Below are 15,079 nucleotides of genomic sequence, written 5' to 3'. Positions count from 1 at the left end.
TATATATATATAAAAATAGAGTGAAGAAAATATATTTCTAGAAGAAAAATATTTTAAAAAGGAAGTGAGGAGATACAAACATATATCATTCCCATTCCTAGTTTTATTTTCGAAAATATTTTGAAATGGTTTGATAAAACTACAAAATAGTTTTGTTAGAAAGATAGTGAACAAGATGGGATTTTACTGTTGTTGGGAAATTTGGAGGGAAACTCCCAATTTGAAATTCTTGGATCATTGCCATAGGGCATAGTACCGATTTTCAAAGATGATTTTTTTATAGTCTCTTAAGGATAAGGCTCAAAGAGTGGGATCTAGATAAGATGATAAAAAGAAGGTGTGCAAGACATAAGATGGTTAGGTCAAGAATATTTTCTAACATAGAGTTGGATCTTGGAGAGGTTGGGATACAACTGGAGATTAATCATTTGTTGGCCAAATAATCATATAACAATATCATGACTAGATGAAGTGGGGATCTTAAATGATAGATCAATGAGACATGTTAGTGGCAAGGGAAATGCCAAGGATATTTAATCACAGATCAAATAGTCCTCTAATTATTGTTGGTCTCTATGACCCTTATTTAATTTAAAATAGATAAAAAGTTTAATTGAAACCTTTGAGATGAGAGAGGGTTTTTAGAAGGGTAGTGTGATCCAAAGTCGAATTAGAATAAAGTATGAATCACTCCATTTTACTTTTGGAAATCAAAACTGCATATAAACACTTCTATAAAATTTTAAAGTCACACAAAGTAGGGGTATGCCACTTGGCAAATACTTTGCGTCAACAACAATTTCAGAAACTCCTATTGTGATACTATGATCTAAGTGACCATAGCCAATTTGAATAAAAGCATTTTGTCATGACCCTTTGAATTAAGACTTTGAGTCAAAAGACAAAATAAAAGAGGTTTTGTTATTTGACATAAGGTTCAAATAGGAGATTAAGGTGATACAAGAGTGGCCATAACATGAGTGTTTTCTCGAGATAAGAAGATGTGGGTTGAGGTATTTCACTTAACATTATTCAACAAACATCACTCATCAAACAAAGTCAGACACATTTCAAGCAAACACATGACAGCACAAGCAAAACTTAAAAAAAAATTTGTTCCCCCTAATTTTTGCACTTTAGACAGATAAATAAGGTTGCAAAAGTTGAGGCGTTATGGTTGGCATGTTCATTGCCAGCAGAGCTACCCATGGCAGGTCGTAGTGCCGGTTGACACCGCCACTGTCGAGAGAGCTGTCTGGGTGGCACGCGCTTAACCACAACGAGGAGCTTGGCGGAAAGTTTTTTCAAAAAATTAAAGAGCTTGGTCGAGAGGCACGCAGGGGCAGGATGCAAGCACAAACTAGTTGGGGGACGGTGAGCAGCACGAGGGCATCAGCAGCTTGCTGATATCTCGATGGGTCTATTGGGAGAGTGTTTTTAAGGCGTGGATCCGGCGGCGTGGATCCTCTGTGTCGCATTAGATCTGGACTTCTTTCTTTTTTTTTATCCAAAAACTCAGTTCTATACACCGATACAGACATCCCTGAAAAACAAAGAAAATACATCGGAGTCCTGGGGAAAGACGGCCGCCGCTGCCGTCAACGCGTACTGCATACTGAAGGCACGCCGCTGCCATCATCGCTCCGGGGAGCTTAGTAAGGCAAGCAGCCAGAAGTCCTTCAAGAAAGGGCCTCGAAAGCCCTACGCGCCGAAGGACAAGCTGTCGTCTTCAAAGTCGTCGCCGGCGAACCTCCGCGAGAACTGAGCTCGCTAGCCTCCCTGGACGGCCGAAGACGCCCACCACCGAAGCAGCATCTCACAAGCCCCGCCTCAGCGCAAGAGGAGACGCCGAGGCTGGAGAACGGAATCCCCAAGATGCGCAGATGGCGACGTCGCCACGCCGCCTGGCCGGGGAACAAAACAGCCCGCGGGACCCGCAGATCCGCGAGCACAAACCGCCGACAGCTCGCCGGCGCCGCCACAAGTGACGAAGCCGAGGAGGAAGACGAGCTTCAGCACCTTTATTCCATACGCACGCTGCCGGCTCGACCCAACCAGCGCCGCCGGGAAACCTAGCCCTACCCCTACTATCTACATGCCTAGAGCACAAATCAGGGGCCCCTCCTCCCTCCCACCGCCGGAACAGCGACCGGAGAGGGAAGAGGCCGCCGATCCGGCCGTTGGCAGAACGAGGGAACGGGGAAAACTTTCTTTTCGCCTCTCTCGTTACTGTAGCACCAGGGAGGGGAAAGGGAACATACTAGTGATTTTGGATTTGATTTAGATCTGGTAGGCTGGACAGATTGTGCTCGTACGCAAAAATAGGTCTCCCCTGTTGGGTTCGTTGAATGTTCAGACGGACAATGACAAAAGGAAATGGCGAAAAGAAAAGATCGGATGCTAGGCCACGACATAAGAAGGATTACCCAGTCTTTTTAGCCTATGAAGGAGAAGGGAAGCAAACTTTTTGACCTACCAAAGATTTGATCCCGCTTTTTCACGTACTACCACCACTGATTGCAATCTAATAGTAAAGATTATTATTATTAGGTATAGGTATAGATATAGATAACTGTAGGTATATATATAGATATATGGTATTGATTGTCATAAAAAAAAGTCAACTAATGTTGCACGGCCGTGGCCAACTAGCACCAGAACAGTCTTAAAGCTTCTTCAACAGCACATAACATGACAGGGGCGCTATGCACATCCACATAAAGAGGGTTTTTGTCTAACTATTTAGATTCTACATCTATCGGTTCCCAAACGATCACATTAGATCAAATCCTGACTTCGAAGATATTGCTTGAATCAACTTTGCATGCATTTGTTCCTCTCTGAAACAAGAAACAAACAATATATATTTAGATCTCCAAATGGAATATAAAAAATGATAGCTTGTACATCTGTGTGTTCACTAACGTTTGATAAGGAGGGAGATGCAACTGATTAAAGCATGTAGATGCTAAAGGCAGTCGGCTTGGATCATCCCCGTAACTGCAACCAAGAAGAGTTATAACATAATTATCGGCGGCAGAGAGAAACATTAGAAGTCAAGTATACCTCTTGATGCCAAACTTCGGATTCAAGGTTCCAAAACCCCTAATCGGACCACGAGCACTTCCGGTTACGAACCTATCCATTCATGCAATGTCATCCATCAAATGAAGGTAAGGAATGTTTATTCGATATGAATTATCAATATATTCATCAAAAAACTTTGAACAAACAAAATCCTGCTGAGAAAACAATAGACATACATGAGAAACCGTTCTTGATCACATCCACTAAATTTCCTTAATACATTCCAGAACATAACAACAACCACATGATCCTGCAAGAAAAAACAACATCAAGATATAAGAACATGAAGAAACATGTCAGGAAACCTGGTGCAATGTTTAATTTACTAACCAATTAATTAGAGAGTTTTAAAACATTTCTTACTCTCTTCGGCAATTCATACGTCAATTTTAAATCTCACTACTGATGGAATATGTCAAGGAGTGATTTATACCAAGTTTCAATGTTGAGGGATGTGAAGAAAAAAAAATTAGTAGAGGAAGCTACCTTCATAGATGTAAGAATTAAAGTACGGAGTACACTGAAAAGATCATTACTAACAAGTGTTTTATCTTGAATTTCAGTGCTGGGTGTTAAGTTGCAAGCTTGGAACTATGGGGGTTCCCATCAGTATCCTGTTGTCTGAGATAGTAAAGTGAACCTTTGCCTTACTAAAATTCTCTGGCACTATTAAATATCATGGTTACACACTGTTTTGCATGTCAAATTACTGAGTGGATTACTCATACTCTGGTACCAAATACCTTGGTTTTCTGCACCAGTAATCACTATATCAAAACCTCTTTGTTTGGGTGGAGGCAATATTTCTCACAGAGACGAATACAAAAAAGATACGAGCATTATTGCAACATTTAGCTTCTTAAGTAAATTTCAAATTGCTGAGCTACTTTCTTGACGAAACAAAAGAAGCAGGACATACCATATGATATTCTCCACTATAGTTTGTGTTCAACTGAAGGTCTTCTACATTCAAGCTCAGAGAGCCGGATATGAGGAGCTGCAGGGGTGAAACAAGGCAAGAAAATCACAAAGGTAGGAAAGCATGTTTCTACAAAAAAAGGAAACTTGTACAAACGAGTAGGCATGAAGCAGATTATAAAATTCAGATGTTACATAAGCATATAACAAGTAAAGGTTTTTGTCTAAAGCCTATGAACTCAGATTGATATAAACACAGCAAGAAAGTCAGATTACATTAATTAAGCAGACACATACAAGTATTTTGTTAAACAAATGGAGTAAAAGTATACTTCTCTATTCGCAATGGGAGTGTACAATAAAATACCTGAAATTCATGTTCATTGAACATATCAGTTCATTCTTTGGGTATAAGTTGTTGAAAACCTCTCACAAACTGTGCAGTTTGCACACGGTTCTGTGACCATAAAAAAGGCAGATTGTTTATCACAGATTTTCATGACAAACAACTGACAAATTTACATTATCACTCACCTGGCAGTTTAACTGGTAGTTGGCAACAAGATGCATATACGTAGTAACATTATGAGCAGTAACATGCATCCTTGCCCCGCCAGGAAACAGTTCTTTACCATCCGGTGCAATGAAATAAAGATAGGAGAGATCATCTGAATCCTGAGGTTGGAAAGTAAAATCAGATGACAAGTCATAAGGCTAAACTGGATCCATATGATGGTATTTTAAGTTATGAAGAGATACCTTCATATTCACTAGAGTGCGATATAATTCTGGGTCAAGTGAAAACAAATCATTAAAGAATGTTTCCCTGGTGCATTGTGAAATGCCAAACGTAAATATTAACCTTGTCAAAATAAAACACAAATATCACAAAGAAAAAATGATATAATGTGACATATTGCATTATCACAAATTTATAGAATAACCTTAACACAAAATATTCAAATGTGGTCTATCATATATACTCAAACATCATCCTGTGGACTAATTACACCCCTAACGACAACTGATGAACAGTAGAACACATTTATCTATTTAACAACAAATCAAAACAACTTAATACAAAAACATAATTTAAGTCAACACAAGCACCAAAAATAGTGTTACTCGTAGCACAACTGAAACTACCCAAATAATGAAGGAGAGAGAGAGAGAGAGAGAGCGAGAGAGAGTTACTTCTGTTTCAACTTCCTTAAGAAGAATATTGTAAATGGCAAGCAAACTGTTATCCCTTCATACATTGCCTGGAAGACAAGAAAAAAGCACATGTCAAATCACCCAACAATCACTTTGGCAACTAGCCAAGTAGTTAAGAAAGAATGTGGTGGCTCTTAGAGAATTTCGGACCCAGCATACACATAGTTGAGTTCGCAGCAACTAACAAGACATGCAGATTAAATTGTGAAATTTAGCATGCATCATTTAGTAGGCAAACAATTTCACAATGCAGAGCAAACAATTTCAAATAAACCCTATCACACGCCCAATAACAGGTAGTGGGCAACCTAAGCAAGCATATCATCAGATTATTCAGCATATAGAAGCCAAAGTTGAGATAGATGTAATCAAGATGTCGGACCTCTACATAAGTAACATAACACGCTACTGTACATGAAGTATAAGTAGTCTGGATTTTCTCCATCATCAAATATGAGGCATATTGCAGCAAAAAGCATCCAACCTTGATCTCATTAACAGTCAAATGACATCAATTTCAGATACGGCACCCATATTTTACGTATTAAAATACTCACATAAGCTGATTATATAACTTGCAGAAACAGAAAGATTTTAGTGCTACATATATAATCTCTTAAAGTTAACTAAGTTAAAATTTATGATCGAAATACCTTCCCAAGTAGAACTCCAAGAAAATGAAAATACTGCAGACGATCTGCATGAGCCAACTTCGATTCAGGGTTGGGATATAACAAATGATCCGCTGTTTCCTACGGGTAGGAAAAAAAAACTGTGAGGCACCGTATCGCACCATAGCCATGCTGCCTACCAGTCCTATACCTGCTTGATCACCGGATACTAATAATATGCATAGCATCTAAGTACACAATATTACAAGAGTACTGTCTATAATTTATGTCATTGAAGTAAATCAACAAAATAGATGAAAAGAACAGTTACCTTGAATAAGCCAGACTCCAAACTAAATGCAGACTCGGTGATAATGTTCATGAACTCTCTAAAAATTCCACCAGCATCAACTCCAGCTTCCTTCATGCCATGCTCATTGAAAAAAACTATTTGAATCTACAAAAACGTCCTCATGGTGTTACAGTGCTACAGGAGTCAGGAGGTAGCGCCACAAAGTGGTTACAGCAAATTCCAACATTAAATTAATTAAATATTTAAGATTTTTTCATGCCAGAAAAGTTCAAATCCAAATTTAATAAATAATTTATGTTCTTTACATGGGTCGTATTTGTATTTGAATTTTTTCATGATAGATGCATCTTGTGTTAATGTGTTGTCACAAAAAGAGATCTCTAATAATTTCTTAGTGGTGCTGCTATGCATTGGTACCACGATAGCACCATCTTACCATCAGAGGTGATAGCAGGAACAAAAGTAAAAAAAAAGAAAGTCATCACCATACCCTTCCTTTAAGATCTTCTGCAGAGAGAAAGTTTATCTTATTAAAAGCATCTTTCAACGGATTGGTTCTGCTTATTTCCAGGGTACGAGACCCAAAATATTGTCTAGAGTTTCCCATGAGCAAATGGTCTGCTTCCAAACGTAACTGATCACAAACAACAGAACTTATAAGATATTATCATAAGAAGCATAGCAGTCTTTTTCAGCACTGTTAATACAAAAAAAAATAGTAATAACATACTTGAAATATCTCAAGTCTTGTTTCAAAAGGTACCAAAAACGGAGCAAGCCTTATAATTTCTGCTTCATGTGTTCCCACAATAAGTGCCTGAAGAAAAAATAAATGATGAAGACATATGTTCATGAACTCTATTTCAGTTAATCGAATAGCAAAGAGGTATAGTACCTGAGAGGCAAACTCATCACTAATAGCTTTTGTAGAACAGAAACCAATAGGAGGAACAAATTGGTCCATGTTATTCCAATTCTCTAACTGCAATAAGATACGAATTTCAGATTTCTACTTTATGCATGCAAGAAATAATACATAGAAACTGCTAGAAAAATGCATCTGTATTGCTATTGTGCCTGCTACGGACATGATGTGTATATGTCAGTGGTGTAGAGTGTATAGGATGTGTGCCTGCTACGGAGTTGTTTGAAGCTTGTGGAAGGGAGCAGAAGGGTGCTGGGAGAAGGGAGTTTGGTGAGAGAAGCCAGAAGGAATTGCTCCTGATAGATTTATTAGAAGAGAATTGCCGTAGAGAAGAAGTCTCATACTGTTGCTTTGGCATGGCTTGTGTTATGCTACTGTTGCACTGCAGAAGCAGAGAGGAGTGTGGTTGCTTGTTACTGATAGAGGCAGAGATGGGATAGGCCTGTTAAGCTCTGGATTGGTGCTCTGTAAGGGGAGTAAACAGGGACTGCAGGGTTAGGTGATCGAAGAAACATGGGGAGAATGATGGTTTGTATACTGCAGTGGTGAAACCTTAGTGTCTAAGGAGGCTGGCTGAGGCAGAGCTCGAAGAGGAGATGTCATTAGAACTGTGGTAATGGAGGGTGCGAGCGAGAGGCTTGATAGAATGAGCTAACGGCAGAGGTTGTCATGGTTTTTAAGGTGTTTTAGGAGCATTTGGCGAGGTCAGGCAGTTGTGGCTCTGTAGGAGGTACGAGCTGCTGTTGAGGTCAGACAACCGTGGTTCTGCAGGAACTAGAGTTAGTGAAGAGGCAATGAGAAGCTGGTTTGTGGAAGGCGTGTGCCGCCCAAGTTGCATGCGTCAGAGTGAGAAGGCACAGCTTGGAGAGGAAACGGTTGCCTAAATTCAAGTGGTATTGGAGGTGGCTACCTTGATGCAGAATTGGGTGTGGTGCTCAGGCACACATGGGTGGAGCTTGGATGGTCCGAGTTGAACGAACGGGTGCTTGACAAATGACAACCAATGGAGAAAAAACAAAGAAGCAAGAGCTGGAGGAAAAATGCTCCCATATATACTCTTGTGTTTGCATTTTGGCATGATGTTTACTGAAGATTCTGGCATGATGGTTAATGAAGAATGAGGTGGCAAGCTAGAATTGTAGCAGTCGTACTGTCAAGTGGTTGTAACAAGATGGCCATGGTGTTCAACCATGCCCATCTTGAGGGGAGCATTGTGCGGAGTTAGCCTGTGAGGTGAGAATAGCTTAGTGTGGAGGTCTAAGGGACAGGACATTCAGAATTTCCCCAAAAGTCCACAGTAAGTGTATAACAAATGAATAGAAAATTTCGGCTTAGTTGGTTTAAAGTAATAACCTGTATAAGTAATTCACATAATCCATTCGTAACACTGCTCTTGAGAATCTGAGTCAACATTTTCTTATTATCTAGAGGACTGCATGTCGTCTGTAAAGAAGATGATTGCAGAGGAATAGTCAACAGAAGTTCCCATAAAGCCTGCAGATTGAATTGAAAGCATGTTAATGTAACACCAAGCAAACAACACATCAGCATCAATTTTATAGCGACTCTAATGGTATTTTGGTGTATATTACATACCTCCTTTAAGATGAAAACAAGAGACGGCAAATCTTCAAGAGAAACATATCTTTCAAATTTCTTAAATTCCACAATATCCATAAACTGTAAGATATGGCTGGTACAAAAGGATAACAAAGCATTAACAAAGTATATCTTGACTCTTGAGAAAATATAATGTAGTTTTTCCATATCATCTGGTACTTCGAAAAATAAGAACAAAACAGCAACAGTTTGTGACAATATGAAAGCATGTATTTACCTGTACATTGGACAGAAAATGGACAAAGGTAATAGCCAACCAGGAGCGTGTGGAAGCAATTGAGAACAATACTTGGAAAAAAACTGCCATTTATCGTTTGTATGGCAGCTCTTTATAAAATTCCATAGTGCAGGAACGATTTCAGTGGTATGCACCAGCTCAGTCATTATTCCATCATCAGTAATACTGTAGTGCAACATGCCATGAAGAAAAAAACTGATGGATCCTACAATCTGTAGCTCAGTACTTGAAAGGCCAGCTGAATCGGAAAAATCTATGCTCAGTATACCACAAACTGCAGCATTAACCTATGCATGATACAGGCAAGAGTCAAATGGAAGGCATAAAAAACGTAGTGCAATAATCTTGAAACTACCATCTGGTTCAGAAATAAGCATACCAAGTGTTGAAACAGTGTCGATATGTGCGTTTGCAGATCAACATCAAGATAATAGGTAGCATCAATGTCAATCGGTATGGTACCATCGACATATGTCCCTGTACATATTTAATAAGAATATAATTTGCAATAGACTCCCTCAAGAAAAAGAACAAACGGCAAGAACAAATCCTGAGCAAACATAGAGCATCACAATAGTACTGATTTATAGCTACACCAGACATTTACGGTAGAGAAGTCAACTAAAGCAAGGGATGGCATGGTTATTTCCAGAAGGGGAGGGTCCTCCTATGCCCTGTTTAGCAAGCGGTAACAATCCTCCCAATAAAAGCTGAGCCTAACAACACTAAACGAGTTACACAGTACAGACTGTGCTAAAATATACTACCTCTTTTCCAATATAAGACGTTTTGGTAGGCCAAAACACCCTACCAAAACAGTCTTATAGTTTAATACAAAGCAAGAGACCAGAACACCTAAGTTCTAGACAGTTCACCAAACTATGCATATCCTGGGATGAGAAGGGCAACCTCATATCTACCTCCAATAAGATTGCGAGAATGGGGACGCAATCCCTTCCCAAATAAGATTGCAGGAATGAGGGAGGCAACCCCTTTCCAAATAAAACTGCGACAATTGGATCAGTTGACATGTTGTTATGGTGTGTGCTCTCATGGCCTTAATTTTCAAAGAAGAATATAGGACAATACCACAGCTACACTTTCTGTATTGCACACTAGATCTCAGTATGGATTTTTTATCATTTGCCACACTTCACTCTAAAATATGATCATTTCAGTGACACAGGGTGTGGCCAATGATCAAATTGCAAACTAAAGTGTGGCACATTGTCGAATCCCCCTTCAGAATACATAATGTGTTGGATAGCATATCTAGACTTTACAAATTCTGAACACATTATTTTTAGGAAATACATAGGTCGAAAAAACATCTTTACTATTTACAATTTGGAAATACATAGGTCATTCATGCAGCAACTAAAGTTAGAACACAGATCTGATACATAGGCATGTAGGTCATTTAGCTGTGCTGTGTAGGCCGAAAATTGAGAAGTCATTGATCAAAGGACACAACTGCAAAAGAAGGATTAACTGATAAAAGGACAGAGATCAAACCTACATAACTGTACTTCTTTTTATACCAAGAGATTAAACGAAGTCATTTATCCACATAACAGACCTTGTGCTTAGCTAAAGTCTAACCTTATGATTTGATCATTTTGCAATAACTGAACTGGTAGAGCACCTAGTCCCTGTACAAAGCCTAGTAATTGACTTAGCTGGGACTGTTTCAGAATATCCATTTTAAAATTTAATCTTCTATTATGATTCTTCTATACTTTGAGTTATACCTAACAGATAGAAATCAGAAACCATACAATCACAAATAAGAAAGTGTATTTCAGTGAGAAGCATTTCTCACTTGTCATTATCATGAAGACCTCCAGAGAAATGGAACACAAATGCTGCATATATAGCTAACTACAATGCAAAGAGATGGAATGTTGTTCTGCTTTACATGTAAATGACTTACTGTCAATATAGGTGATGTGATTTTTGGGAATCCATCCAGCAGTGATGTACAAAGGCCAATGATTTCAGCTCTCTGGTTTAAAAAAAACATAAACATAAAATGTTCATGATACATGTAATAAAACTTGACTTTGGTATCATCAATTAACCATACATGAGCAACGCAAAATGAAGTGGAAAAAAGACGGCTAATATTACAAAACGAAGATAAATATAGGTGGGAATATAACAAGACATGCATATCCTTTAAGTGTCAGAACAAGAAAACACGTTAAATTGATGCTCTGTGTCTCTCTGTTCGGAGAATATAACTGGAGAGAATGTTATTCTCAATAAAAATCAAAGGCACTTATACTAAAATGTTATTCCCAATCATAGAATGTTTGTGCAATTTCTCCTAACTGTTTATAACAATCCACTAAAACAACCGAAATGCTGTAGTAACATGTTTATTTTCAAAGCAAAGTAGAACACCTACGCTTTCAGGAGCGAAGTCTGGTTCAGACAAAATCCAGGTTGCAGTTTCAAGTACATTGGCAAGGAGGCATGCTTGTCCAGGATGATTAGCCAGTATGTCCGTTGGAAGAACATCAGCACAAGATGCTATCTCAAGGATATAATTTGAGATAAATCCATTACTACAGAAAGCCTGAAGTGATGAGAAATAAGAATAATCAATTGTAGATTCACTGCAATAAGTAGGCACATGAGTTTTCAACAAAACTCCGACAAATGGAAGTTTATAATGCAAAAATAATAGCAGCTCACATTTAACACTGAAATTTCTATGTTCACACGTAAAATGTTATGAGATATAAATCATCAAATGAAATCTTAAGAGAACACCACCTTCTTAAAATCTGGTAAACTGTGCCACAGAGAAGGGATGGACAGAATTTGTGATGAAAAGCTCCATCTTGGATCCACACTCGAACAATGACAACTATAATTGCCAACATGTGAAGCAACAAGTGTGAGGATCTTACTCAGTGCAGATGAACAATCAAGATACTTTGTATGCCTTTCACTTTGCTGAAAAGGATCAGAGCCATCAAAAAATCATAAGATAGACCATTAAGGATTTACTACCACCTACCAACAAATGCTAATAAAACAAAGTCAACAAGTGTTCTCATGCAGTTTTCAGAGAACAGAACATGCAATCAAGTGTTTGAAAATGTTTCCATTAAGAGGATAGGCAAATAGATACAAGAGTCAGGCAGCAAGTTCCGACATCAAAGATCAAACAACACTTAACACAGACAACATACACGCGCGCACGCATGCACACTAGCTAATTCGCGTGGTAGTTTGAAAGCATGTCACTATCTCTCCGACTCCACCTTAAGGTCATCTGCCATAGACAGGACGTTCATGCCTACCCCTACAACATCCTGCTGCTATGCTCCAGCCAAATGGAGAGGACATAGAGGGAGACCATGGAGTCAAAACGTACAACTCCCAGTTAGATCATGAGAAAACAAATGTGTTCAGCCATGCAATTCTCCGGGAGTACTCTACAATGCGGCCAGAATAGTGCAAGCCACGTCTAGTTCTTTAATGGTAGAAGCTTCTATCAGATCATAAATTCTATTATATTCCTTTCATGCATAGTTGGAGCTCTTTGTTCTATTGTAAATTCCTGATATAAAATCATAAATACTAGTAGTTATAAAAGTTGTCACAAAGATCGTAAATGTTGTTGCTTAACATTGTAATTGCAGAAACTTGTGTACATGATTATAACAGCGTGCAGATAGGATCCCTAACATGCTACGCGCTGGTCTACCAACCGACTAGCACTTAGCACATCCGTGAATACTATGCCTCAGAAAGTGGAGTTGTTCTCAAGGAAGGATATACAGGTGATTATGTGTACCAGTTAAAGCAGACTTATGACCCTGATATATTTTGGTCAGATAGTAACCTAGAAAAGTAAAAACACAACAAAGGTAAACAACAAGTCAATCGTGAGAAAGAAATGAAAACATACCAGTAGAGCAGCAATAACCCCTCGAAAGAAACAATTAACCTTCTTCATTTGAAGATATTCAACAATTTCACAGCTCCATTGAAAGTTTGGATTCATTAAGCACACTGCAAATTCTAGTAATTGGTGAAAGGGGATTGGTTTGATTTCTGATGATGCCCAATCAAACCTATCAAAACATAATAAGAAGGTTAAAGGCAATGTTCTTCATTCCTCATGCATGATAGAAAGAAAACGTTGCTGGAACCTAGAGGAAACATCAAGAAGACGACATACAGCCAACATAAGTCTCGTGACACCACGAAATAGAGGTTTAGATAAGATCAACAAGATGCAGGACTTCCCAAGTGTATACAAGTGTATATTTCAGTGTGACAAAGTCACTCAGCTCAAGACACGTAATGGGCAGAGACCGTAAGACGAGTCAAGTAAATGTTTTATTAGCAAAATTCATTATAGCTGGAACTTGATAATGCATCATTCTTTCTTTATAGAGTTATTATTATTACTTTCAGAGAGTGGCCAATTGGTCAGAATCGAATGAGATGAATAATACGTTTTTACATCACGCAATTGAAAATAAAATAGACGAAATAAGACCATTCTAAATAGCAGCTTTCGAAGTCACCTCTTCTCATGGAGAGCATGTAGACAGATAAACGCAAGTTTCCTCAACCTGTAAACCACGACAGATTTCACTCTGGAGCTATCTACACCAGCAAAGAGACTCACCAGATCCCCTAATTAAGAGAGAAGGAAATAAGAACAAATTATAGTGAATGCCATAAAAGTAGTACACAAATGAATATCGCGCTGACGACTATGTAGTACTCCAGAAATGGCTAGAGAAATTTGCAAATGCAATCAGAAACATCAACGATCATACAAACTAGAGGATGCTGTCAAAAGGCATGATACTCACCATCAGATCTAACGTAGAGCAGAAGGATGTCGCAGATTTTACAAAGCATGTCAACATCCTCTCCTCGCTTTGCATTGAAGAAGAACAGCAGTTGACCAAGAAAATCAGAATCTGGCCCAAAACAGTTCCTGATTTGGAGGCAATTAATAGCACACGATTCAGTGAACACAAGGCTAGCAGCAAAGGTTTAGTGCGAACTTTGGAAACGCTTACCAGTCCACATTCTGGACTAATGTGGACAGGGTGCGGCAAAATGATTCTCGAGCTTCCAAACGCCTTAACTGCACAACCTTCCAGTGTCTCTGCAGCTTACAGGTGGTCAGATTCGATTTCAGGAGTAAACAGGGTTTAGGTACCGATTTTCTTAACAGAGCTGAGGGTGGTGCCCTGAACGGATAGCTCTCGTATGACATAAGAGAGAGATTTGAGCATCAAAATTTTCGCACCCAGCCACGAACCCAGCCCCGCCCAGGCTTGTAATAAGCCGGCTGTAGTACCTGGATCTTAGCGGCGGAGGCGTTGTGCAACTCCAGCAGCGCCTGGCCGTCCAGCTGCGTAGGGTCGCCGGAGGAGGACATCGCAGCCTGCATGACACGCGCGGCAAGTGAGGAGAATCCGTCAAATCCTCGGAGCAGGACGCGCGCGGGGACAAGGTGGTGCTAGGGTTTGGTTTTAGGACTAGATGATACCTGGGCTGAAGAGGCCGCCGGGTCTAGGGCTTGGGTATGGCAAGCTTCCGCTCCCATGTGCTCGTCCGGGAGGTGGCCCGACCAGGATTCCCGGCGGAGTAATCCCCGGGGAAGGAGGGGAGGGGCCGGGTGCGTGAGGCGGTGAGGCAGGCGGCTTTGCCCCCGACCTGGCTGGGTCTAGGGCTTGGCCGTGGGAAGCTTCGGCTCCGATGCGCCGTTCCGGGAAGTGGCCCGGCGAAGATTCCCGCCGGAGTAGTGTCAGGGAGGGAGGAGAGAGGATGCGTGAGGCGGTGAGCACACGTACGGCTTTGCCCCTTTCGGCCGCCCTCCCGAAATGCCCGATTCCACTGCCTCTCCCCGCTCGCGAATTCAAGTTCCGCCGCGTCCTCCCCAATCTCAATTTTCTGACGGGCTGGTCTGGTACAATGCGTAGTTGGGCTGAAGGCCGATAAACAGGCGTATGGCACCGTGTGGGCCGGCCCATTAGTCGGGCGCTCGCTAAAAGAAAAAATTAGGGCTCAAAACGGTGAATTGGGTCCTTAAGTCGCTCTCGTCGGGCGACACCAGAGGCCCCTAACCCTAGCCTGCCGCCACCCCCCTCCTCCCACCATCCACCTCT

General features: G+C 40.2%; 2 protein-coding genes across 3 annotated transcripts; both read right to left on the bottom strand.

Moving 5' to 3' along the window:
* Positions 1–2,567: 2,567 nt before the first annotated feature.
* LOC127325851 (E3 ubiquitin-protein ligase UPL6-like) lies at positions 2,568–9,578 on the bottom strand. Of its 2 annotated transcripts, none has more exons than XM_051352684.2 (18): positions 9,307–9,578; positions 8,907–9,214; positions 8,666–8,762; positions 8,423–8,563; positions 7,040–7,126; positions 6,875–6,961; positions 6,635–6,778; positions 6,163–6,288; positions 5,874–5,972; positions 5,200–5,267; positions 4,765–4,831; positions 4,540–4,680; positions 4,373–4,462; positions 4,007–4,084; positions 3,264–3,337; positions 3,067–3,138; positions 2,926–3,000; positions 2,568–2,840 (listed from the first exon to the last, which is right to left on the bottom strand). In XM_051352684.2, exons 2-13 carry the CDS (start codon positions 9,104–9,106, stop codon positions 4,403–4,405), a joined length of 1,317 nt encoding a protein of 438 aa, XP_051208644.1. In that variant the 5' UTR covers positions 9,107–9,214; positions 9,307–9,578; the 3' UTR covers positions 2,568–2,840; positions 2,926–3,000; positions 3,067–3,138; positions 3,264–3,337; positions 4,007–4,084; positions 4,373–4,402. The 2 variants fall into 2 exon arrangements, with proteins under 2 accessions (XP_051208644.1, XP_071679851.1); XM_071823750.1 differs by having other exon boundaries at positions 8,907–9,165.
* Positions 9,579–10,343: 765 nt separating this feature from the next.
* On the bottom strand, positions 10,344–14,184 carry LOC127325858 (E3 ubiquitin-protein ligase UPL6-like). Its single transcript, XM_051352690.2, has 9 exons — positions 14,128–14,184; positions 13,985–14,073; positions 13,772–13,899; positions 13,478–13,589; positions 12,853–13,018; positions 11,709–11,891; positions 11,338–11,508; positions 10,813–10,932; positions 10,344–10,400 (listed from the first exon to the last, which is right to left on the bottom strand). Exons 1-9 carry the CDS (start codon positions 14,182–14,184, stop codon positions 10,344–10,346), a joined length of 1,083 nt encoding a protein of 360 aa, XP_051208650.2.
* Between the last annotated feature and the right edge of the window lie 895 nt (positions 14,185–15,079).

The sequence above is a fragment of the Lolium perenne genome, chromosome 7 (assembly GCF_019359855.2).
Source record: "Lolium perenne isolate Kyuss_39 chromosome 7, Kyuss_2.0, whole genome shotgun sequence".
NCBI lineage: Eukaryota > Viridiplantae > Streptophyta > Magnoliopsida > Poales > Poaceae > Lolium > Lolium perenne.
Note: the sequence above shows the minus strand (reverse complement) of the source record. Positions and strands in the feature narration are given on the sequence as shown.